Genomic DNA, 25,757 nt, shown 5'->3' with positions numbered 1-25,757 from the left:
CTGCCCTAAGCATTTGGTGCCCATGTCTTTCTTTGCTGAGTTGCCATCGTTTTGCAGGTAAGGCTTTCAACTATATTGGTTAGAGCGTGGTGCTGATGCCAAGGTTGCAGGTTTGATCCCTGTATGAGGCAGCTGCATATTCCTTGCAGGGGGTTGGAATAGATGACCCTTAGGGTCTCTTCTGCTCTGCTGTTCTATTATTCTGTATATTAGGATGTGTATTTAGAGTGCCTTGAGACCAATGTGTTACAGAAAGTGGCCTATACAGTGGTACCTCTGGTTACAAACTTAATTCGTTCCGGAGGTCCGTTCTTAACCTGAAACCGTTCTTAACCTGAGGCACCACTTTAGCTAATGGGGCCTCCTGCTGCCGCCGATTTCTGTTCTCATCCTGAGGTAAAGTTCTTAACCCAAGGTATTACAGTGGTACCTCGGGTTACAAGCGCTTCAGGTTACAGACTCCGCTAACCCAGAAATAGTACCTCGGGTTAAGAACTTTGTTTCAGGATGAGAACAGAAATCACACAGCTGCGTCAGCGGGAGGCCCCATTAGCTAAAGTGGTAACTCAGGTTAAGAATAGTTTCAGGTTAAGAACAGACCTCCAGAATGAATTACGTTCTTAACCTGAGGTACCACTGTACTTCTGGGTTAGCGGAGTCTGTAACCTGAAGTGTTTGTAACCCGAGGTACCACTGTAAAACCGTCCTGTGTTGGTGACGATCGCCCTTGCACTGTTGTGCTTGGGGACCCCCGTGCCCATTCTGCTGAAAGGGCCCCCCGAATCTGCCCCCAGATCCCTACTCTGATGGTACCACTGCTTCTGTGTTTCCTACTTTTGCCGTTGTGGGAACAAGGCATCCTGCGGACGTGGCTGTGGCACAAGCGCTGGTCAGCATGTCCCCCCCACCCCAAATTTCATTTTGCCGTTGTCAAGGACCAACCCGCAAGGCTGAAAGAGAGAGCAAGCAAGGAAGAGCCCTTGTCCACCCCCACCACCACCCCTCTGCTTCCTGCCCAGCCAAAGTGGAGACAAAGGGTCTCCAGCCAGGAAGCAGATGGCCGGATCCTGGCTCTCCGATAACGAGGAGTCAACCTCAACAATCACCGGACATTCTTGTTGCTCTGCAGCTGGATCTCCCCAGGCTCAAAAAGTGCTGGCTTGTGAGTGTGTGAGTTCTAACCTCAGATGTTCCCACCCTGCTGGAGAGAAGGAATCTGCTGTGGCCCCACGCCGTGGAACACGCAGAAGGTTTCGGTTTTAATTTAAAAGGTGTATATCGCTTCCCAAGGGACATGGGTGGCGCTGTGGGTTAAACCACAGAGCCTAGGACTTGCTGATCAGAAGGTCGGTGGTTCAAATCCCCGCAACGGCATGAGCTCAGTCCCTGCTCCTGCCAACCTAGCAGTTTGAAAGCACGTCAAAGTGCAAGTAGATAAATAGGTACTGCTCCAGCGGGAAGGTAAACGGCGTTTCCATGCGCTGCTCTGGTTCGCCAGAAGCGGCTTAGTCATGCTGGCCACATGACCTGGAAGCTGTACACCAGCTCCCTCGGCCAATAAAGCGAGATGAGCGCCGCAAACCCAGAGTCGGTCACGACTGGACCTAATGGTCAGGGGTCCCTTTACCTTTACCTATATCGCTTCCCACCGAAAAAGCCCCGAGTTGTTTCCACAAGCTGATGTGGAGGAAATCCACCATGGTATGAAGCACTCTCTGTGCAACTGCAGGTGGGAGCTGCCCAAAGGAACCTTTCTTGGCTGGCCAGGCAAAGAGATGATTTGCCAAAGCACAAAAGTCTCTTGCAGAGGAGATTTTCATAGTAGTAGGGGGGTTCGTGGTAGGGCCATAGAGTCCCCATGGCCAGAGAGAGAGAGAGAGTGAGTCCTGGAGGGTCACAGTTGGCCACTAGACCTGAAGTTGATCACCTCTGATTTAGGGCCAGGCCCATTCTTCAGTGGTGGTGGTGGTTTGCTCAGAAAAAGGTCCCGAAACTGACTTGGCAGAAGTCAGCTTCTGAAAAGCAAGGAAAGTCAGATTCCCCTTTTCTAGGTGGGGTATAGAGGCTGAGAGAAGCAACTTTCAAGGCAAATGTGGCAGGAAGAACGGTTTATTGAGGGCTGTATGAAACCTTCAGCTGCAGAGGCAGTGTATCTGAATATCAGCTACTGGGGCTCCTGCTTTCAGTTTCCTCTAGTGGCCTCCTAGAGGCACCTAGTTGTTCAGGATGCTGGCTTTTGGTCTCATCCTGATGTTCACTCTTCAGCCCCCAAAGAAAGGAGATCCTCACCCCACTCCTCACTCGCAAATAAAGCACATGCCGTATGTTTTATATATATATATATTTGTGTTAATTTTTATTGGTCACTTTTTACGCCGAAGCATCTCAAAGCGACTTGCATAATAAAAATAGGAAGAAGCCATGAAAACCAAATATAAAAAATAGCAATAAGCCTCATCCAAGACAATCACATATATATATATATGAACAAATCCCACCACATTGAAAACAATGAGCACAAAAAGAGGCCGCAGACATAAGTAGTTACTCTTCTGGTTAAGAACCAAACACCTGCCTGAGTAAACAGAAATAGTTTTACTGGGCTCCTGAGGACAGGTAACCAGGGCGCCAGGCGTGCTTCCTCCAACAGAGAGCATTCCAGATGCAGAGAGCCACCACCGTAAAGGCCCGTTCCCATGTTGCCATCCTCCACGATGTGGAGCGTGCGAGTTGGTTCATGTGGGTAGTGGTCCTTGAGGATTTGTGATACATGCTCAGACCATCTTGCCCCCGGGGTCAGCAATCCAGCTGCTGAATTCTGCACTAGCTGCAGTTCCCGAACAACCTTCAAGGGCAGCTCCATGTATACCGCATTGCAGTAATCTAACACAGGAGGTTATCAGAGCATAGGCAACAGAAGCTGAGGGAAGACACTCCTCTACTGATGCTACTTTTTAGCCTTTGCCAAAACATTGGTCCTGCCATGTTTCCCCATCCTGTGTAGGCAAATAAATTGGGGGTACAAATTTCACTGAATTTCTCCAGGTAGAGGGGAGATCCTGTTTCTTGGTATCTGAGGTTCACCTGTCACATGACAGTACCAGAACTTCTATCTTGTCTGCCAACTGTATGCACCCAGGTTACCATTTTACATCCCCCATAATGCCCCAGAACTAGTGTTGCCCCAGGGTATTGTGGGAGAAAAACGGGGGGTGGGGGATAGCAGACAATATTTTGGGAGAAATTTTCAAAGTGACCTTTTCCAGGGAGGCAAGAAAAAGAAACCCCCAAGCGCTATTTTTAAAACATCTGAGGAATTTCGACTCCGCTCTCTATTTTTAACCAGCGGCTCACGAGGACTAGGAACTTGGGTGTTTGTCTTCTAGGAAGCCCAAGCTTTTCAATTCTACAAAGCCATGGAGCAAACTTTCCTGTACCCAGGACAGACAGATCCAGATTCTCTGACATCCACAGAGCCCATAAGGCTCCCCGTATTTTCCCTCAGAAAAATCCCTTCCACAAACCCAGACTTGTGGTTTGTGCTAAAGGAGACTTTGATCAGTTGCCTGATCAATTCACAGGGGATTCCTCTCCTCCTGCCCTCCCAGCAGCACAACAAACACTCCTCCTGTTCATCTTTAGCAGGATAATTGTTCCGAACCAATGAAGTTGCCGCCTTCATTTTGCCACAGGCTTTATTGACAAAGGATGCACCCTCTTAGAAGAGCAAAACAACACCCAAATTAACTAAATGAGACATTAAGACAAGGCGAAGCAGTGGGACGTGTGAGTTTATAATAAAAAATATCTGTCTTCAACCGGCTCCACCCCTAGGCAACATAAGGGGATCCCACCTCATCCAGGAGATGGGAAATAATTTTGGACACAAAGATCAGTCTTTGGTGGTTCACGGAAGATTAACATCAGTGTTTCTATGCCTGGCTTTGAAGAAAGCAGATTCTATAATAGTTTGAGAAAAGGAAGTGGAAAGGTGCACAGTAAAAGGCCTGTTTATTCTAAAACCACTAGGATATCAAGGGTAAGGGTTGTGTGTGTGTGTTTTTTAAGTGTTGTGAAAAGTCATAAAACAATTGGAGGGGGACATTTGAGGCCATTGAGTTCCACCCCGTTGGCCGAAGCAGGAAATCCCAAACTAGAGCCCACCCCACAAAGAGATGGCTGTCCTGCCTTGGCCACCAGCAAGGAGAAACAAGGAATGACTTGAGTTATGGTAGGGTGGGAGGGAAGATGGTCTGGTCCTTCTTGAGGACTGGCAACTTGACTCCAAGCACTTGGGCGCAGATGGCAGAACGAGAGGCCTGTGAGGTCTCAGGCCAGCAAAGGAGGCAAGGACCCCACATGAAGTATGTATACAGATGACCAGGAGAACCGTTGGCAGCAAAAAAAAACAACCCCAACCCTGGGCCTAGAAACCGCAACGGTCTGGAGACGCCGCTCTCCGAACTGTCCCGCCACGGAGCCAGGGGGTCCCTCCTGGTCCTCAGAGCGCCAGCAAGGTGGGGGAGTTGAGCGAATCGGAGGAGTGGTCGCCGCTGCTGCTGCGCCGGTGGGCAGAGGAGCAGGCCTCGTGCGGGAAGCCAGAGCCCGAGGGGCCATCAGGGTCCCCCGGTGTGGGGTAGGTGAAGACCAGGCTTGGGGTGAAGGGGGTGAGGGACGGCGTGGGCATCAGGGTCGGGGTGTGCAGAGCCTCTGGCTCCAGCAGGCCGCTGGGGGGCAGAGTGATGCTGGGAGGCACTGGAGCTGCTCTGCGAAGGGCGCTGGGGCCCGGCGGGGACTCCCGCTTGACCGGAAGCTGGGCGAGGGTCTCCGGCCGGCTTTGGCCCTCTTCCTCTTCTCCCGAGGACTCCTCAGGGACTTTGCAGGCCGGTCGATGAGCCTCCAGGACCAGCTCCAGCCGCTCCTTCTGCTTCTGCAGTTCCGCAATCTCCTTCTTCAGCCCAGATTGCTCAGCCTCCAGCTGGTCCGTCTCCTGGGGAGGGGGGAAAATGCGGATTTCTTAACTTTTTCAAAGAGGGCAGGAGAGAAACAGGCAAAAGGGAACTGTTGAGTACAATAACACGCCCTAGGGCAGAGTGTAGAAGACCCTCTTCACATTCCTTTCTAGGCAGTCTCCAGGGGCCACAAGCCAGTGGTGGGTGGGGCCAGAAGCAAAACAGCCACCACAGCTGGTGAACCAAGAGGCGTGGTCAGAGTTCAAGGATGATACTTCAGGCAAGGAGAGTGCCAAGCAAGACCGGGGAGGGTTGGGGCCTGTGGAGAGGATCAAGGGCCAGGTATGAAGGCCCAGGGGGCCACATATTGCTTCTACCATTTCACTAAGAGGGCTCTCTCTCTGTTTTTGTTGATTGTATTTCTCGGGGACTGGAAACTTCCCACTGAGTATTTAAAGAACTACTATAGGTAGCTGAAAACGCGAGCAGGACTGGAAACAGGAGCAATCTTATTATTAAGACAAATAGGTCCAATGGAATGCATTGAATGGTATAGGGGAAATAAGCAGCATTTAAGGGTAAATATGTGGCGCTGTGGGTTAAACCACAGAGCCTAGGACTTGCCGATGGTCAGTGGTTCAAATCCCCATAACAGGGTGAGCTCCCATTGCTTGGTTCCTGCTCCTGCCAACCTAGCAGTTCAAAAGAACGTCAAAGTGCAAGTAGATAAATAGGTACCGCTCCGGCGGGAAGGTAAATGGCGTTTCCGTGTGCTGCTCTGGTTTGCCAGAAGTGGCTTAGTCATGCTGGCCACATGACCCAGAAGCTGTACACCGGCTCCCTCGGCCAATAAAGCAAGATGAGCGCCGCAACCCCAGAGTCGGCCACGACTGGACCTAATGGTCAGGAGTCCCTTTACCTTTACCTTATGGAAACCATGGAAGTGAAGGATGGGAAGTCAATGGATAAAGTAACTTACGGCTTATGTTAAAATTTGTAAAGATTCTTGTTTCCTTTGTGAAAAATCAGTAAATAGGATTATGTAAAAAAAAAAAAAAAGATTGTATGCCTGTTGGTAGTGATTGTCTTGGTTCTGATTCTGTGCAGTCTGCTCTGGGAGCCTTTTTTGGGGGGGCTGAAGATTGGGGTGCAAACACTCTAAATACCGTAATTTTTGCTCTATAACACTCACTTTTTCCCTCCTAAAAAGTAAGGGGAAATGTGTGTGCGTCCTATGGAGCGAATGCAGGCTGCGCAGCTATCCCAGAAGCCAGAACAGCAAGAGGGATTGCTGCTTTCACTGCGCAGCGATCCCTCTTGCTGTTTTGGCTTCTGAGATTCAGAATAATTTTTTCTTGTTTTCCTCCTCCAAAAACTAGGTGCGTCTTGTGGTCTGGTGCGTCTTATAGAGTGAAAAATACGGTAACTAAATAAAAGAGTCCACCTTCCAGAAGCACCAGGGACAGCATGGGAGAGTCACTTACGGCTTGCAAGGTGTCTGTTAATTCCTTCCGCCGATTCCGGCACTTGGCTGCTGCCAGCTTGTTCCTCTCCCTCCGCAACCGCCGCCGCTCCTCCTCCTCGGGTGTCAGCTGCAGAAGACGGGCACATCAGAGGCTGCTTCACACCAAATCACAAACCCCATCCATCCACCTAGCTCAGTTTTGTCTCCAGAGTTTCAGACAGGAGTCTGTCCAAGCCCTACCTGGGAGATGGTAGGGATTGAACCCAGATCCTTTTCCATGGAAAGCAGGTGCTCTACCGCTGAGCTATGGCCTTTCCCCCTTGAAATAAAGTTGCTAGTCCACATGGTCCTGAACTGAGTTGATTTAAACAGGAAGTTGACTCATCATAGCTCAGTTGGTGCTGATAATGCCAAGGTTGCAAGGTTGATCCCCGGATGGGACAGCTGCATATTGGGTTGGACTAGGTCAGGGTCTCTCAAACTTGGGTCTCCAGCTGTTTTTGGACTACAACTCCCATCATCCCTAGCTAGTGGAATCAGTGGTCAGAGATGATGCAAATTGTAGTTCAAAAACAGCTGGCGACCCAAGTTTGAGAGACCCTGGAGTAGATGATCCTCAGGATCCCTTCCAACTCTATAATTCCACGAGTCTATGACTGGAGGACTTGCCGATCGTCAGGTCGGCAGTTCGAATCCCCGTGGTGGGGTGCGCTCCCGCTGCTCGGTCCCAGTGCCTGCCAACCTAGCAGTTCGAAAGCACCCCCAGGTGCAAGTAGATAAATAGGGACCGCTTACTAGCGGGAAGATAAACGGGGTTTCCGTGTGCTGCGCTGGCTCGCCAGATGCAGCTTGTCACGCTGGCCATGTGACCCAGAAGTGTCTTTGGACAGCGCCGGCCTCTTAAGCAAGATGGGCGCGCAACCCCAGAGTCGGACACGACTGGCCCGTACAGGCAGGGGTACCTTTACCTTTACCTTTATGACTCTCTCTCCAAACTGGAGTACCGTCTATGCGCTTCATGGACGGCAGAGGGCGCAAGTGCCTACGGAAACGCAGCTGAGATGGTCCACCAACAGCATCTTGGCCTTAATCTCTAGCCAATCTCTAGTGAAAATATGTGTCCTTTTCTTCCAGTACTGCTTCTGTGCCCTTCCGCAGCTACGTGATGGGCAGAAAAGCTAACCAGGCCCCCCTCCTGCTGCCGCCTCTCCAGGCCATCAAAAAGAGATAGCTCTCAAACCTATGCCTGTTGCACGGCTATGAAAGATCCCACCAGGCAGATCAAAAAGCAAGCCATGTTTAATTTACACTAGTGTAAATTAACTGGACTCTGCTGGAAACGCCCTCTTGCACTTTCCTTGCATGTGCCAAGGTTTAGCAAGCCTGCACTCTGTGCATGCCCAGAGGCCCTCTTGAGGCATCTACAGACTGCGTGATAATGTTCATTCAGTGCTGGACGCAGGTGCATTTCAAGGGTACTGTGCACATGACATAATCCCCACCCCACACTATGGGCTGATCATTCCCCCCCAAAAAAATATAGTCCAGCCCCCCACAAGGGGATAGTGGACCGGTCCCCTGTTGAAAATGTTTGCTGACCCCTGGCCTAAGCACATGCTTATTTTGCATAATGGTTAATCCAACCCTGACAAGAGAGCCTTTGGCCATGCCCAGAGTGCAGGCCTGCTGAGTTTATCAACATGCTGAGGATATACAAAGCTATGTCCACATGAAGACTTTGAAATGTGCAGGGCTGGTTTTCTTCCCAGAGTGCTTTGTGCATCGTGCTTTGCAACAGTACATCCCTTTGTGTTATCATATTGCTTAACATGGGAATTTCTATCCCAGCTGTCTGCCCATGCAGTTGGGTGTTTCAAAGGATGTCGGCTTGTATCATGTTCTGTGCTCCCCTCCCCTTAGTTAGTCCACCCATAGGACGCCACACCTTGCAACCAGGCTGTTCCAACCTCACCTTTATATATGTATAAAGGCGAATCCTAGAGTTGGAAGGGATCCCACGGATCATCTAGTCCAACCCCCTGCAATGGAATAATGCACCCATATTATCAGCAGCACACTCTAAGCAAAGTTTTAGTTTTGCCCAAAGCTGACCTTTTTTATTTTATTTTATTTTTGCAAAATCTAAAAAAATAAGTTTTGGAGCTATTTTTAAGGAAATCAGGGAAAATCTAGACTTCCGGCATTAGTTGCCATACGTCTGAATTTTCCTAGACATTTCAGCGATTTCCGCCAGGACACTGTTTCTGATGGCCGGATCCCGGCTATGTCCGGGAAATTCCGGACATATGGCAACCCTCGTGTGGGTAACACAGCCCTGCAGCATCCCTGGGCCCAACCTAATAGGAGTAGACCTAAGAAAATGGTTTCTGTGGCCATGAAGGGGCAACAAGTGCTTGAGAAGCACATTCTTGTTCCAGAATGGAGTAAAATGTTTCCCAAAGAGCATGCTTTAGATCAGGGGTCAGCAAACTTTTTCATCAGGGGGCTGGACTATAATTTTTTGCGGGGGGGGGATGGATGAATTCCTATGCCCCACAAATAACCCAGAGATGCATTTTAAATGAAAGGACACATTCTACTAATGTAAAAACACACTGATTCCCGGACCGTTCGCCGGCTGGATTTAGAAGGCGACTGGGCCGGATCTGGCCCCCGGGCCTTAGTTTGCCCACCCATGTGGTTCTCAACCTGTGGGTCCCCAGGTGTTGTTGGACTACAACTCCCATCATCCCTGAGCTCTGGCCTTGCTAGCTAGGGGTGATGGGATTTGTAGTTCAACAACATCTGGGGACCCACAGGTTGAGAAAGGCTGGCTTAGGACATCAAGGGAAGCAGGGAAATTTTCGTTGCCGGATTTTTAACATTGATGGTAATAAATTACTCAGCTGAGTGTTTCTTTTCTCAGTTGAAGTTTATTAAAAAATCCCAGCGGAAGAACTATGCAACAAGGCAGGCTGGATGCCTTATCTCTCTACCAAGCATAGGAGCAGATGTACTACGTAATATTCATTCTGAGGACCAGGGCTGTCTTTAGCCTATGTGCCGCTGGGCTGCAAAGATCCACCCAGCGCCCCCAAATTTAGTTTAGCCCCCAAATTAGCGCCGCCACACACAAACTTATAAGTATTGTTTAGGCACCGACTTAGGAGAAACATTGTCGTGTCAAAGGTGCCGCTGACTCTGCTGCCGCATAGCAGCTCAATACAATACGTAACATAATATTTTGATGTAAGAGTTAATTTCGCATGCACGGCATCGTTGTGAAGGACAAGCGCCGCTGCTGGTGCAGTGCGTCTTTGGTAGATGAGCGCACAAACTCAAAGGTCCTTTAGTGAAACAGTAGGTATACATTTCGGTAATACCTAGGTATATGTGTATTTTGTTTTTTCTAGCTTGATCAAAATTATTTATTATTTAATAACAGGTAGATAGTTAAGAGCTTAGGCGGCTTCAGCGGCAGGCACCTGGTGCCCCCCAGAATTCGGCACCCGGGTGCCCCGCACCTCTTGCACCCCCAGGTAAAGACGGCCCTGCTGAGGACCTGATCAAAGTCAAGGCCATAAGAAAAAGCAGGATAACGTTTTTTTTCAAATATAAAGTAGAAGTACAGTGGTACTGTTCTTAACTAGAGGCGTGCTTTCGCTAATGGGGCTTCTTGCTGCTGGCACACGATTTCCGTTCTCATCCTGGGGCAAAGTTCTCAACTCATGGTAACTCTTCCAGGTTAGCAGAGTTTGTAACCTGAAGCATTTGTAACCTGAGGCGTTTGTAACTCAAAGTACCACTGTATACAAAACCAAAGATTCTTATCCATCTCATTGTAGGGTTTTTTTTTTTTTTTAATAGAATTTCATTTTACGGTTTATTATTTGCTTATACAGTGCTACCTCGGGTTAAGAACTTAATTAGTTCCGGAGGTCCGTTCTTAACCTGAAGCACCACTTCAGCTAATGGGGCCTCCCGCTGTTGCCGCTGTGCGATTTCTGTTCTCATTCTGAAGCAAAGTTCTTAACCTGAGGTAATATTTCTGGGTTAGCGGAGTCTGTAATATGAAGCATCTGTAACCTGAGGTACCACTGTATTTTGACATATATGGGGGCACCAAAATCTTTTAAGTGCTTTGGGCCTCTTAATCCTGCCTCTTGTGCATTCTTTGCATGTTCCAAGCCTGCCCTCAGAGTCTCTTCTGTCCTTTTTAACCTCCTCTATCTAGGAGGCATTTATCTAGGGTAAAACCTCAGCGCCTAGGACTTGCCGATCGCATGGTCGGCAGTTCGAATCCCCGCGACACGGTGCGCTCCCGTCGTTCGGTCCCAGCACCTGCCAACCTAGCAGTTCGAAAGCACCTCCGGGTACAAGTAGATAAATAGGTACCGCTTACTAGCGGGAAGGTAAACGCCGTTCCGTGTGCTGCGCTGGCTCGCCAGATGCAGCTTGTCACGCTGGCCACGTGACCCGGAAGTGTCTGCGGACAGCGCTGGCTCCCGGCCTCTAGAGTGAGATGAGCGCACAACCCTAGACTGGCCCGAACGGGCAGGGGTACCTTTACCTTTACCTATCTAGGAGGCAACAGCAGATCTTTGCCACACTGAAATGTCGCAGCACAAATGCACTAAGCTTCACATATTTTTCAGGAACCTTCTGCTGTCATCTACCCACTGGGCCTTCCACATTCCCTCCCTGCCCCCCCACCCCCAATACTCACATGCTCCGAATGACGCCTCCGCGGTGTCAGGATTGGCCCAGCAGTGCGGATCACACCTGGCCGAATGCCTGGAGGATAGTGCGGGCAACGGTAGGGTCGCGGGTAAGGGGGGATTCCTGGAGAAGCGCCCATGATGGTGGGCTGGACCATCCACTGTAGGTCGTGGCTGGTGGTGATGGTGTTGAGGTTGGGGACAAAGCCGCCGGCGGCACTGCTGCTGCTGCTGCCAGCCCCGGGATCAGACGGGTACTTCTGCTGGAGAGGAAGAAGACAAAGAGGGTCACAAACAGAGCTTGGGCGTCTCTGCGGAGAGATCTGCCGGAGCTCAGAAGCCCCCAACGAGCGCACAAACTTTCCTAGGAGGAAAAGGCACTCCGTACAGCCTCCTTTCGCAGCCTGGGTGGAATCTAGACATGTATAAAAAACCGCTGTGAAAATGCTTTTTAAGAAAAATTGAATTTGCCATTAGCTCACCATCGCCATCTAGTGTCACATTTGTATAATGCACTTAAAACATTATATTTGCAGCTTTACAGCTGAGTCCTTGGTGCCTTCCAGATGAGTTGGACTGCAACAGATTGGCCATTTTAGAGACTGCACTCTAGGCATGCCTAAAGGCACTCTTTCAAGCGCTTTGTATGTTCTGAGATTTGCATGCCTGCCTCAAAAGGAAGTCCCCCCTTGCCCCCCTTTTAACCCTGCTGGAGCAGGGGGGCGCAGCAAATCACGAGCTTAGCAAAATTAAAATGTTGCTATATACTGTACATAGAGACACAGCTGCCATGCTGCATGGCTGCTGGAAGGGGCTGCTGGGAGTTGTAGTCCAAAACATATGGAGGGCACCAGGTCAGGGGAAGGTTGCTGGACATGTTACCCTAGACTTCACCAATAAGGTTCCCTCCAGATGTTTTGGACTACATCTCCCATCAGCCACGGCTGGCAGTCATGTTGCATGCCTGATGGGAGTTGTAGTCCAAACCACTGCATTGGTGAAGGTTGCTCTACTCAAATTCTCATCCAGATTACCGTATTTTTCGCCCTATAAGGCGCACTGGCCCATAGGATGCACCTCCTTTTTTGGAGGGGAAATGAATTTTTTAAAAAAAATTCCCCCCCCCCCCAGCCACGGGGCTGGGGCGGGGGAATCCCGAGCTTCCCCCGATCCCAGCCCACAGAACAAGCTGCTGCCCGCAAGCCTTGCAAGTCCGCGGAACCTCCCACCGGGCGTGCAAGGCTTGCGGACACCTGCCCGAAGCACGGGGCGTCCTCCAGAGGGCGCCCCGTGCTGCAGGCTGCTGCCCACAAGCCTTGCAAGCCCGCGGGAACACCCGCCGGGCTTGCAAGGCTTGCAGATAGCTTCCTGAAGCCTGGAGAGTGAGAGAGGTCGCTCTCCAGGCTTCAGCGAAAGCCTGCATTCGCCCCATAGGACGCACACACATTTCCCATTCATTTTTGGAGGGGGAAAAGTGCGTCCTATAGGGCGAAAAATACGGTACTAATTTACTCCTCCCTTCCAGTGTTCTGACCAATGCAAGTGAAGCTGCTGGTAGAGGAGAGAAGTATTTTGCCACCTCTTCCCCATTTTACTACACAAAATAATTTAGAAAAAACATATTTCTCCCATTTTTAAAAGGCAGGCTGCTCTTTCCCCCTTTTGCATTGACTTCACCTCCACAGCTTTTGGAACTGGCTGAGTTTCAAAACCAAGCACAGAGGCATGCAGGTGCAACTGGGCCCATAGCTCAGTCAGTAGAACTCAAGACTCTTAATCTATGGGTCATGGGTTTGAGTCCCACATTGGGCAAAAGATTTCTGCATAGATGATCCTCTACAATTCTCTCATCCAGGTAGTAACCAGACCTGCCCCTGATTAGCTTCCGACATCAGACGAGATTGGGCATGTTCAGGGTAGCATGGATAAACAGTGGCGTGTGGTGAAATTTTTCGTAGGGGAACAGTTAGCGCCAGAGGGAACCAGCTTGTGAGGGCAATCGGAGGGGTGACGTCACAACAGTGACATCCAGTGCCGGATTTACGTATAAGCTCAACAAGCTATAGCTTAGGGTCCCACTCTCTTGCCCCCCCCCCCCAAAAATAATAATGAAAAAAACCCTGGATGTACATTTCCAAAATATAAGATAAAAAACAAATAAAATTAAAACTACATACAGCAACAGTGTTTTGTGTTGTGTAGGCTCCTATGATGTACCATATTTTGCGCCCCATAGGATGCACCGGCCCATAAGGTGCACCTAGTTTTTTTGGGGGGGAAATAAAGGGAGAAAAATTATTTTTCCCCCAGCCCCCAGAACAGGCTGCTCTGCGCAAGCCGTGGGAGCCCTCCCGTGGCTTGCGCAGAGCTACCCGAAGTCCTGACGTGACTGCCCAGCGCGCCGGGGCTTCGGGATAAGAAGCGGCTCTGCACAAGCCGGGGGAGCCCTCCCGCGGCTTGCGCAGAGCTACCCAAAGCCCCGGCGTGACTGCTGAGTGCGCCAGGGCTTTGGGATAAAAGGCGGCTCTGCGCAAGCCAGGGGAGGGCTCCCGCGGCTTGCGCAGAGCTACCCGAAGCCCCGGCACGCTGAGCAGTCGCTTCGGGTAGCTTCGGGATAAGAGGCAGCGCTGCGCAAGCCGGGGGAGCCCTCCCGCGGCTTGCGCAGAGTTTCCTGAAGCCTGGAGAGCAAGAGGGGTCGGTGCGCACCAACCCCTCTCGCTCTCCAGGCTTCAGCGAAAGCCTGCATTCGCCCCATAGGACGCACACACATTTCCCCTTTCTTTTTGGAGGGGGAAAAGTGCGTCCTATAGGGCGAAAAATACAGTAAGTAAGGAGCCCCGCCTGCTAGCTTGCTCCCTAAAATAGGGTGTCTACATTCTGCATGGACTGGCTGCATGGCAATATGTGCAAATGGCTTTAGATACCTATTAGGTCCATAAATTACCATACAGCATATATTAAACACAAAAAACAGCGGCAATTTGTTGGACCTATAAAGGGCCCCACTACCTTCAGTAGCTTAGGGGCTCAACAAACCTAAATCCAGCCCTGGTGACGTCACTTTGTCACAACACCACAACAACGTCCCATGTGTGTGTATTGTACCTCCCTCCCTACACCAGATAGAAGCTTCCTGGGCTTTGGGAAGGAAGCACCAAGGGGACATTTAGGGAACTAGCCTTGTCCCCCTAGTCCGCTGACATAGACATAGACCCAACTACAGAATTCTATTCTTCGATAACAAGGGCTTCTTCTGAAAAGAGAACAAGCCTCTCTTCATCATAGCAATGAAAATGTGAATGTCTTCCTTCCTTCAATTTCCACCCCACCAAAGGTGCCCAGTGGTGCAAACAACAACAATGAAAACACTAGAATCAATTTTAAAACATTAAATAAAAAATCAAATAGCATAAGAACATAAGATAAACCTGGCAACTAGATCAGCCCCCATTATAATCCCAAGCAATTTGCTTGCTACCTTCCAACAGCAGAGCCACTGGGAGCCACCAATAGCCCTATACAGATACCCTCATAGAAAATAAATTCAAGGTTGCCTGAACCTCCCAGGCATCAAATGGCCTCTTAAATCTGAAAGCCCTTCTCCCATCTCACCACAGGCTGTAGATAGATAGACAGACAGACAGATAACATATTACGGTCGGAGACCAGATTATAAAACACACTTGGGGGTACAATCCCAGAAGGAAAACAAACATTTAAAACAATGTACAACAATAAATTTAAAATTTATAAATGCAATAAGCATATAGACACTTAAAACTTTAAGATAAGCTACCGCAGAGAGGTGACCCAGAGTCACCCATGGAACCGAGTTTGGGGATTTTCTTAATGAACTAGTTTGGATTGGGGGATGGTCTGCACCTACGGATCTATACACAGAATCTGGCGACCATCCGGGTCGTCTTATGATCTTTGCCTAACAGGAAAAGGTCAAATTTTTGCTTTTTTGGGAGGTCAGTGAGCCTCACCAGCAGGGGATCAATGGTCTCACTGCGTGCCTCTTCATAAAACGGACATCTAAAGTGATCTGAGCTTCCTACATCCCCCAATAAACAGAAGCAAAGTCTCTGAGCATATGGAACTTTTTTAAACACAGGCTGTAGATTTTGGGACAGCATTGAGAGCGGCAGACTTGACCCACAGGGCCCAATCCACTGGTAACCTTCTCCTGCACAAACCATGTGCATAGGATAGCTCAATGGGTAGAGCACAAGACTCTTAACCTCAGGGTCGTGGGCAGAAGATTCCTGCATGACAAGGGGCTGGACTACTGGACCCTCGTGGTTCCCTTCCATAGACGATTGTATGATTCTAGGACCAGGAAGAGTTGCACAATAATGGGAGATTCGTTTCCATGAACCTCGTGCAAGGTAATTTCCTGGAAGACAGAGCCCTTGCCTGCCCAAGATACTTAAGGAAGAGAGAATATGAAAAGAGATCTGCTGGATCCGGCCAACTGCCCAGCGAGTCCAGCATCCTGTCCTCTCAGTGGTCAAATAGATGCCTGGGTAAAAGGTAAAGGTAAAGGGACCCCTGATCATTTGGTCCAGTCGTGACAGACTCTGGGGTTGCGGCGCTCATCTCGCTTTATTGGCCGAGGGAGCCGGCGTACAGCTTCCGGGTCATGTGGCCAGCATGACTGAGCCGCTTCTGGTGAACCAGAGCAGCACACGGAAACGCCATTTACCTTCCCGCTGGAGTGGTACCTATTTATCTACTTGCACTTTGATGTGCTTTCAAACTGCTAGGTTGGCAGGAGCAGGGACCAAGCAACGGGAGCTCACCCGGTCATGGGGATTCAAACCAACGACCTTCTGATCGGCAAGCCCTAGGCTCTGTGGTTTAACCCACAGCGCCACCCGCGTCCCATCTAGATGCCTGGGAGAGGTCACCAAACAGGAACCAGAGCGCAATGCAACTTTCCCGGCTTGCAGTGCCCAACAAGGGTTACTCAGAGGCAGAGAGAGCACAGCCATAGCAGCTAGCTGCCATTATTAACCTTTATTCCCCATGATATTTGTCTAGCTCTCTTTGACAAGTCATCCAAGCCGGTGACCATCTCTCAATCTTGCAGGAACAAGCTGCTTTTTTTTATTTCCCACCTCTGGAGACGAACTGCCTTGGGATAACAATCTGCCTTTCCCCTCATATCCCAGCTGTGTGAGGCTGCATGCTGGCCCTCTGCACATGCTCAGGAACACTTGTCACCTCACATAGTCAAAGCAAGGACTGCAGCAGAGCTCAGTTCCCAGTCTATTCCTCCACCGCACAGTGGAGCCATTAAGCCCCAGGGCAGAGAGGAGACACCTGCCTCTTTACCCCCCGGAATTACGCACCCAGTGCCCTTTTCACACACCCCTTGACCTACTTCCCCAGTAGCCTCTGCCTTTCCCTGAGGCATGTTGGTACACCTCCGCCCTGGCCTTCTACGTGGGGCAGCTGGCGTCATCTCAGCCGACTCGCTGGGAGCGGCCTCAAAACCTACACAGACTCATTGCCTGCTGTTTCTCTGACACATCCTACCTCCAGCCCAGGTGAGGGTGGGGGAAACCCAGAGCCACCTGTCTCGAGACAAGGCTGTTGCACAGGCCCAGGTAGTCTGCTAGGAAGCAGGACTCCTGGGTTCTTGGCCAGAATCGGGGGTGGGGGAAGGGTTAGAGCAACCTGAAAGAGCCTACTTCCCAATTTTTTGGAGGGGAGAGTCACGATCGGAAAACTTCGTTTTATTACACTTTTAATTTGCTTTATTTATTTCGTAAAATTTGTACACCACTTAACGGGGGGGGGGGGGACGACATTACTGGCAAAATTGCACCCTTCCACCAAGAACCAATTATACCAAGATCCTTGGTATACCAACAGCTCAGTTGACTAGAGTGTGGTGCCAAGGTTGCAGGTTCGATCCCCATATGGGACAGTTGCATTGCAGGGGTTGGACTAGATGATCCTCAGGGTCCCTTCCAACTCTACAGTTCTAATTGTAAGAGGATGAGAACAGCAGATTTTATTCTTTCCATTTTCTGTTTAGTCAACCAGTGAGCTTCAAGACTGAGTGGGTACTGCTGCCATCTGCATCTTCCATGTCCTAGTCTAACACGCTAACCACTAACAACACTGTCTGCGATTTCACTGCAAGGCCGCCACTCTCCCTTGCAGGATAAGTTGGGTCTCTTGGGTAATGCACCCTGCTCCTCAAGGGGAGTGATGCGCAGTGGTTAGAACAAGACAGGGCATGAGTTCAACATATAAAAAACACATTTACCCTATATCCCACCTTTCTTGTAAGGAGTTCAAGGTGGAGCACATTATTCTCCTCCTCTACACCTTATCCTTAAAAGCAACCCTGTGGCCGTGTCGGGATTCGAACCCTGGTCTCCCAGGTCCTAGCCCAACACTCTGACCATGGCACATTACACTGGTAGAGGCCCAGGCGGAAAAACCTGCATGCTGCAGGGCCAGGAATGGGGGAGGGGAGTGGCTATCAGCCTCTGGATGCTGTTGGACTCCAACTTCCATCAGCCTCAGCCAGCATGGCCAGCAGTGAGGGATGATGGGAGCTGGAGTCCTGCAACACCCAGAGGTTCCCCAGTCACTGCTGCAGAGAGACACCGCTCCCTCTCTCATCATACTGAACGTGCAGTGGGCTGCATCCAACTGAGTCCTACTCAGAGTAGGCCCCCTTGGCATTAATGCACCCAAGTTTTTCATGTTTATAAATATCAACTCTGTGTCAGATTCACTTTGGATACAACCCACTGCCACCAGACATGCTGATGCTGTTCTGCTGATTCACAGAAGGTAGGGTCTATCACATGGGTAGGCAAACTAAGGCCCGGGGGGGCCAAATCCACTCAATCGCCTTCTCAATCCGGCCCACGGACTGTCTGGGAATCAGCGTGCTTTTACATGAGTAGAATGTGTGCTTTTATTTAAAATGCTTCTCTGGGTTATTTGTGGGGCATAGGAATCTGTTCATTTTCCCCCCCAAAAAATATAGTCTGGCCCCCCACAAGGTCTGAGTGACAGTGGACCGGCCCCCTGCTGAAAACGTTTGCTGCCCCCTGGGTCAATCACGATCTCTGAGGCAAACCTCCATGTCCACAAGAAGTCTACCTCAGCCTGGGTGCCAGATGTGGAGGGCTGGCAACATATTGGACTGGATAGACCCGCTTTTCAGAAGGGTTCAGCTGCCAGACAGATGAAACAGCAGTGACTCTGGTCTGGAAAGCACCATCCCCACAACACACATCTGACACAAAGGGGAAAGAGTTTACATTCCCCTCTCGGACACCCCCTTTTGTTGGTGTTTTTAAGAGAACACAGTGGCGTAGCGTGGGTTGTCAGCACCCGGGGCAAGGCAAGTAATTTGCGCCCCCTAACCCGTGGATTTGCGCCCCCTAATCCGTGGATTTGCGCCCCCTAACCCTAACCCCCAGATGTTGCGCCCGGTGCGGCCGGCCCCCCTTGCACCCCCCCACGCTACGCCACTGAGAGAACATTACCCTGGCAGACAGCGTCATGGAGACAGAAGGACCCCCCCACAAGGAGGTGCGGTAACAAATACTACCAGGACTACTTAACTTAACTCTCCCTGCTGGGTTTTTAGAGAGCACATGGCATAGGGGGTCAGGGGTGGGGAATTGGGTGCCCTCGACCCCCCAAGTCCCATCCTCCCTGACCATTGTCCAGACTGGCTAGGGATGCTAAGAGATGGAGTCCAACAGTTCTTCCATGTGCATCATCCGCCAGACTTGCAAGGTAGGACGGGAGCTGGCAGATTTTTTAAATTTTATTTTTTATTACGTTGAGCCGGTTCCCAGGGGCATTTCGCAAGAGGAGAGGAAGGCGGATTAGGGAAGAACAAAACTCCCAGCTGCCTTTGAAACGGGATCCGAGGAAGGAACGGGAGAGGGAAAGGGCGCCCCACCCTCGCTGTCTGTCGAGCGGGTGACTCGCACTGACGACTGTTCTGATGACTCACCTTGTTATGACACAGCACAAGATGACACAGCAGAAAAAAAGGAGAGCGCGGCCCCTCCCGTCCTGTCCCAGGGAAACGACCCAGGTGTGGATTTTTTTGCGGGGGGGGGGCAGAGAGAAGTCGCCACCGAGCAAGGACCGTCTGCCCCCCATTTAAATACACGAACCTGAATTTCCCCCCTCTCTGCTAGAATATGGATGTAGGAACAGAGGAAGCTGCCTTATAGCCGGTCAGATCCAATGGTCCATCTAGCTCAGTATTGTCTGCACGGACTGGCAGCAGCTCTTCAGGGGTTTCCGGGGAGGGGCATTCTCAGCCCCACCTGGAGATGCCAGAGATTGAACGTGGGATCTTCTGCTTGAAGGCAGAAGCTCTCCCACTGAGCTGTGGGCCTTCCCCAAATAAGATTCTTGTTGTGAAGGGATGACTCAGTCGGTAGAGCATGAGACTCAGGGTCGTGGTTTCGAGTCCCAGTTCGGGCAAAAGATTCCTGCATGGCCGGGGGTTGGACTAGATGACCCTTGGGGTCCCTTCCCGCTCTACAGTCCTATGAAAGGGGAACAGTGACTTTGACTGTATTAGGTGGGAAGTTTCGTTCCCAGCTTTTCCTGCAGGTCCCGCCAGGGATTGAACCGGGGACCCCCAAGCTATGACTCTTCCCCCTTATTTCTCAATACTAAAATATCTATTTATTTTTTCTCCAGTAGAGCATTTCTGATCCAAACTGTATTTTAAAAATGATAATATACCAACATTCTTTTTCCTGGGGTCCCTGTACAAGGCAGAAAATTCTCTCCCAATCCCCAGGTGGCAGTTTTATGTTCCTGGTTGAAGCCATGATCTCCCTTCCTGCTTACTCATGATGAGTTGCAGGAACTCAGGTTATTCCTGGGCAATTTCTGAAAGCACGATCGGCTTAAGGAACTCCTTGCCACAAGGCAGGATGGAAGCCACCAACAGATTGGGGGGGGGGGGTAACGCAAATTCATTAAGGAAAAGTCTATGTAAGGGATGGAGGGAATCTGTGGCCCTCAAGATGTTGCTGGACCCTGGGTCCCATCAGCCCCAGCCTTCATGCCCAATGGTCAGGGAAGATATCACCTGAACAACCTCTCGAGGGCTGCAGGTTGCCCATCCTTGAGATCCAAGGCTCTCTTCCACCAATCCCTCACACTTTGCCTTCCACCAGACCTTCCTCTGCCTGCTGGAGAGCCCCATGGGGTTTAGATGCTGGCATATTTACTTTCTCGCCAACAGTAGCTACCGTAGTTTGAGTCATCAATTTATCTTGTTTTCTGCGTGAAAGGCCCCCAGAATTATCAATGCCAACACATAATGATGACTCTGTTTTATTCAATCTAGCCACATCTCTGTGGATTTAGTCACCAAACACCACACACATACAGCAATCCACTAAAATCCACCCCGTCTGTCTCTTCTTATAGGCTCAGCTCTTTCCCTTAACCCCAAATCCCCATTTGCAACCAGAATAAAGGACAGATGAGACATTAGTCTTGTTCACACATTACACTGACCTAGGCTCAAGCAATCTCTATATAGTGTTTTGTGTGAGAAAGGGTACACTTTGTTGATTGCTAACAGCTCAGCTACTCTGTGCACAAGCTACACAGACCGTACTCTCAATGTGAGTAACCAAATGAGTGTACAGTACAGCTATTTGTGCACACAGATTGTATGCTTGTTGACTGCAACAAGCGAACATCCCATAATGATTCCCAGATCCTCCTTTGTGTCCCCTGTAGAGTTATCTCCCCATTCCACTGTATGCAGGAATCTTGGGTTCTATTTTATTTTTTGTATCGAACAAGATTTATATATCACTTAATCTTAAAGAAACTCTAAAATTATGGATAAAAACCAGATGTTGTTATTCTGGTTCTCCTTGCCCCCCCTCCCCCAAATAAAATATTTATTTTTATCTAATAGGATTTCTATTCTGCTTAATCATAAGAAATGATGAAAACGCACCCAAAACTTACATTTTTAAACCTCTGCTGTGTGCCAGGTGCTGTACACATACGCTCGCTGTGGATGGGGTTCAAAACTAAACTCCTGCTATCTCTTTCCCTGCAGCTTCCCTCTTGCAAAACCACCAGTTGTCAAAGCCATTCGAAGAACCCACCTCTCTGTAATCTCTTTTCAGAGCTGACACTGAATAGCCAAACCTTCATTTGAGAGAAAAATCAGATGCAAGGCGCTTTTACTCACTATGGAAGCCGGCCGTGAGCTACCCCCTAGCGGCCAAAACCGGCACTGCTCCAATAGCCAAAGCGAGCAAAGCGGCTTCTTAAACCCGGATTTGCTCCCGCTCCTTGTTTAGTTTGACCTAACTTGCCCGTGCCTCTGAGCTCATTGAGAGTATTATTTTTTCTATAGCTGGAAATCATATTGCAATCTAATAAAACGTGTTTATAATTTTAGTAGATAACTATATTAAATAACCTAGAAAAAACACACACAATAAATTATCGAATGGAAATAAACCCGGCATAGAGGCACCTATTAAAAAAAGGGCCACAAAATTCCCACAACGCCTTCGCTTCATTTTAAGCGTTTTGACAGGCAATACAACACAACAAATACTTCTCTCTCTTACACCACCCATTTGACAGAAGCAACCCCTCTCCACCCCCGATTTAGGGGGAAAGGCGCTTGAGATCAGAGGCAGACTGGGGCTCCCCAGGAACAGGGAAACCTGAGCGCTTATTCAGAAATTTCAAACCGGGGGCGCGGGAACTATATCATACCCTGGAACTATAAACCCCTCTCCTCCCCATGGGACTCCTGACATAGGAGCCGCGGTCCCTTCGTCCCCTAATAAAATATTGGAGGGGGTCAGCGCCCCCCCCCCCCACCGCTGATTGGCATTGCCATTCAAATAGTGTGCGTGACCCACGTCTTGTGATCCATTATACCTGCCCCCCAAAAAAAATATTTTATTCAAGTTGGCACCCCTGGCTCCTGAGGCTTCTGTCTTTGGGGCAATCATCAGTTTCAAACCTCTGCCCTGGAAGACGCGTGGGGAGGGATCATTTGCCCGGCAATGGCACACTAAAGAGTGTCCAGAGTTAGAAGAGAGTAGGGAGAAAAGCCTTACCTGCTGCGTCCCTGGGCGCAGAGTGGAGGGCCGATGACTCCCGGGAGCAGGTGCCCTTCCCGCTCCGTAACCTTTGTACATCTCTACCCAGCCTCAGCCCAGCGAACTGTCTCACACGCTGAAAAGAGCGCTTTCCATTTGCCTGATTTTTATGAATGGGAGCTCCCAGCCCACGCTATTCTCTAAGGAGGGTGGGATGAGACATCGCTAAGCTGCCACTCGGCGTATTCGGGTAGGAAACCCCTCCCCTGAGACCTCATTTCGACAGGGAACCCGATGAACTGTAGAGATGACACCCCCTGCGGGCAAGAAAGACCTCTTAAAATAGAATCTAAAGGTTCAGTGGACTGCAGCCTCCCCTAGCTAAAGCCGCACTTGGTTCATTCCAAGGAGTGAGTCAGAGAGCGGTGACGTAGATGCCCTTAAATGGCCTGATTTCTTCCTGTTTGGCGTTCCTCGAAAAGGATTCCCTTTGCCCAAGCTTTCACGTGTGTGGTAGAAACCCTGTTTCGACCGAGAGCGCTTTTGGATTAGGAAGGACACAATTTGGGAGACCGAGATGAGGTTCAGAGATTCAAACCTCGCTGGAAAATCCCTCCTTTCGGCCTCATAGTCCAGCTCTTCTTAATCTGAATAGTTCACTTACAATGGGGAATGGGGCACTCTGCACATGCTCGGAAGCACTTTTAGGATTGTTATTTTTCTTAATAAAAAGAAATATCTGGTCTAGGGCTGAATTTTGTTCTTGGGAAAAGAGGGTTTCGGAGCTGGACACCTTGCGCACAGAGGGGTGGGGAGAGAAGTGGGGGGCGATAGACTTCAGGAGTGGGTGAAAATAAAATTTATTTGCTCCCTATTCACCACCACCCCATCTTTTTTTCCATCGGGCACGTGCTCACCGTACCGGTCAAATCCAGATGGCGTTTCATATTCTTCACGGGGGTGACTCATACCCCCGTGGGCAATTAGCAGGGAAATCCCCATCATTTCCCCACTGGGAATAGAGCCAGGCCGTAAACCTAGATAGAGAAAGTATCTTGTTCCATTCAGCTAGTGGAAGAAGACACACACACACACACACACCCCATCAGGGTTCAAAAAGTGGGATCTTTCAAATCAGGGTTGGGGGAACCTGTGACCTCCGAAGGTTGCTGAACTACAAATCCCATCATCCCAGATCACTGGCCGTGCTGGCTGCGGTGATGGAAGTTGAAATCCAATAATCTCTGCCATAAATTCCCTGTTCCTATGTTAAACAGTAGCACAGGGATATGTGGACTCCTGGGTCCTTTCCCCATCTCACAAAGAGCTGTGGAGTCCATTGGTGGGACAGAAGCTGGAGTCCCTGACTTGTTGGTGAGGGTGGGAGAAGTTTTATGATGCAGATGCAGTGTGGCCTAGTGGTCAGTGTGTTGGATTATTTAGACCTGGGACAGCTGGTGTCTCCATCACTGAAAGCGGAAGGGGAGGTGCACTAGGATGCCTGGGTTCTTTTCTTGACAGAGTGGGAACTGGCAGAAAACCAGAGCTTCAAGCAACCTCTTCTGAAGAAATGCTTTGGTATTGTTCTGTCTAAAGCCATGCTTATCTCTACTAAGGCATAAGCCCCTTGTATTTCAAAGGCACCTACTCCTCCCAGGAAAGTGTACAAAGTCTGTGTGTAAAGCGCTTTACACAATGACAAATGTGAGAGAAGCAAAATACAACTGTCATCACCACAATCAATGTCACTATCAGTAACAATAATGATTATTCATTCATTCATTACACATTTTTGTATCCTACCTTTCTTGTCCGGAGATCAAGGCAGCATACAACAGTCCTGCTAGGGAGACCACGTTTGTTGTCTTCCCACCCTGTGCAAAAATTTAAAATTTAAAAAATGGGAGGCGGTGAATTAAGGTCACCTGTTGAGGTTGTGCCAGAGGAAAGATTGGAGCAGAGATGGCGTGATGTGGCTACTGGTCCCTTAGCTACCCACACTAACGCAACACTTCTAGCTGAGCTTCAAACCTTCTCAGCATGTGAATGGGGGAGAGTTTATGAGTAATGAGCAGAAGAACCAGGCAGCAGGATTTTTCCATTTTTCTGTTCCTGGCTTTTGGCCTCAAGAGGCAGGAATAGAAAGTGATTAAAAAGGCAACTTCTGAATAGAGAAAGTGAAGGTAGTGAAAGCAGGACTCCCGCTCAGCATCCTGTACACACACACACACTCACACGTAGGTGATCCTTTGAAGCAAGGCTGACTGCACAATGGGGGGGGGGGGGGGATGCTGTTGATATTTCAAAGTTTTTTTTCCAGATTTTACCCTGGGGCCCGAAAGTGAAGAATTCCCCTAGGCATGTGTAATCAAGTACAGCAAACCATTAAAGGCTGATAGAATTGGGGGAAAGGGGCAGTTTCTGGGTTAGAGGGTCTTCTGGGGAAACCTCATTGAGAAATGCAAACAGAGTGCATTTCTATTATCATTGGTCCCCACCTACGCAACAATTTGAATGTGCTTGTGAAGGAGGCCACTTTTAAGAATGCCATAGGAAGCTGGGTCAGACCACTGTTCCATCTAGCCCAGTATTGTCCACACTGACTGGCAGGGGCTCTCCAGGGTTTTTAGACAGAGTTTTCTCCCTGCCCTGCCTGGAGATGATGGGGATTGAATTGGGGACCTTCCGCATGCAAGGTAGATGTTTCCCCAGTTCTCATTGCACAGCGATCCCTTTTGCACAGCTCTGTTCCCATTGTACAGAATGAGGAAACTGAGGCTTGAGCAAAGAGAGGAAAGCAGACAGGGAGAGCAACCTTAGGAGAGCACACACGCCTGCTAATTCTAACCATATGAGATGCAGCCTTATCTGGACCAGAGATGGAAGTGTTTGTCTCGCTACTCCAGGAATAAAACATTGTCTTCCACTGTCAGGGCTCAGGGTCCAAAGTCTCTGAAAACTCCCAGGGCACAGGGAACTCCCTAATTTTTTACAAATAAAAAAACCCTTCAAGGGATGTCTTCCTTCGAGATCTGGCAGGATGTGAGACACTGCAATAGGACTTTGGTGACTCACCTTGGAGGAAGAGGAGCGGAGTCAGCCAGCAGATCTGTGGCTTATCCCTCAAAACAGACACTTCTCAGCCCCATGGAGCAAGCAAATCCAGAGAGGTTCAGAGATTACACTGAGGGGGCCTGGGCAGTGGTAGCTGCTGCCCCCTAAGACTGATGGAGTGGAAGGCAAGACAGAGGAGCCAGAGGCAATGAGCAAGGATAGAGCCACCAATGGATTCTGATTCCCCCTCTCCCCATCCTCCTTAGCAGCCTGCTCAGTTCTAATAAGGAGACTAAGGAGGAGGAAGAAGCTGGCAGCAATGGCCACCCTCTGGGCTGCGTGCAAGTAAGAAGGCCGGCTGGCAATGCCCCATTTGCATTAATCATAGAATCTACCGTTGCAATGCAGGAATCTTAGCTAAAGCACCGCAGACAGAAGGCCACCCAACTTCTGCCTAGAAACCCCC

General features: G+C 49.7%; 1 protein-coding gene across 3 annotated transcripts; it reads right to left on the bottom strand.

Annotated features, from left to right (window-relative positions):
* Positions 1-2,324: 2,324 nt before the first annotated feature.
* FOSL1 (FOS like 1, AP-1 transcription factor subunit) lies at positions 2,325-22,530 on the bottom strand. Of its 3 annotated transcripts, none has more exons than XM_083716551.1 (4): positions 22,256-22,530; positions 11,144-11,395; positions 6,437-6,544; positions 2,325-4,990 (listed from the first exon to the last, which is right to left on the bottom strand). In XM_083716551.1, exons 1-4 carry the CDS (start codon positions 22,334-22,336, stop codon positions 4,502-4,504), a joined length of 930 nt encoding a protein of 309 aa, XP_083572677.1. In that variant the 5' UTR covers positions 22,337-22,530; the 3' UTR covers positions 2,325-4,501. The 3 variants fall into 3 exon arrangements, with proteins under 3 accessions (XP_083572677.1, XP_083572676.1, XP_083572678.1); XM_083716550.1 differs by having other exon boundaries at positions 11,144-11,398; positions 22,256-22,528; XM_083716552.1 differs by lacking the exon at positions 22,256-22,530 and adding an exon at positions 21,138-21,313 and having other exon boundaries at positions 11,144-11,398.
* Between the last annotated feature and the right edge of the window lie 3,227 nt (positions 22,531-25,757).

The sequence above is a fragment of the Podarcis gaigeae genome (genome assembly GCF_964106915.1).
Source record: "Podarcis gaigeae genome assembly, chromosome: 16".
Classification (NCBI taxonomy): domain Eukaryota; kingdom Metazoa; phylum Chordata; class Lepidosauria; order Squamata; family Lacertidae; genus Podarcis; species Podarcis gaigeae.
This window is presented reverse-complemented; position numbering and strand designations above follow the sequence as displayed.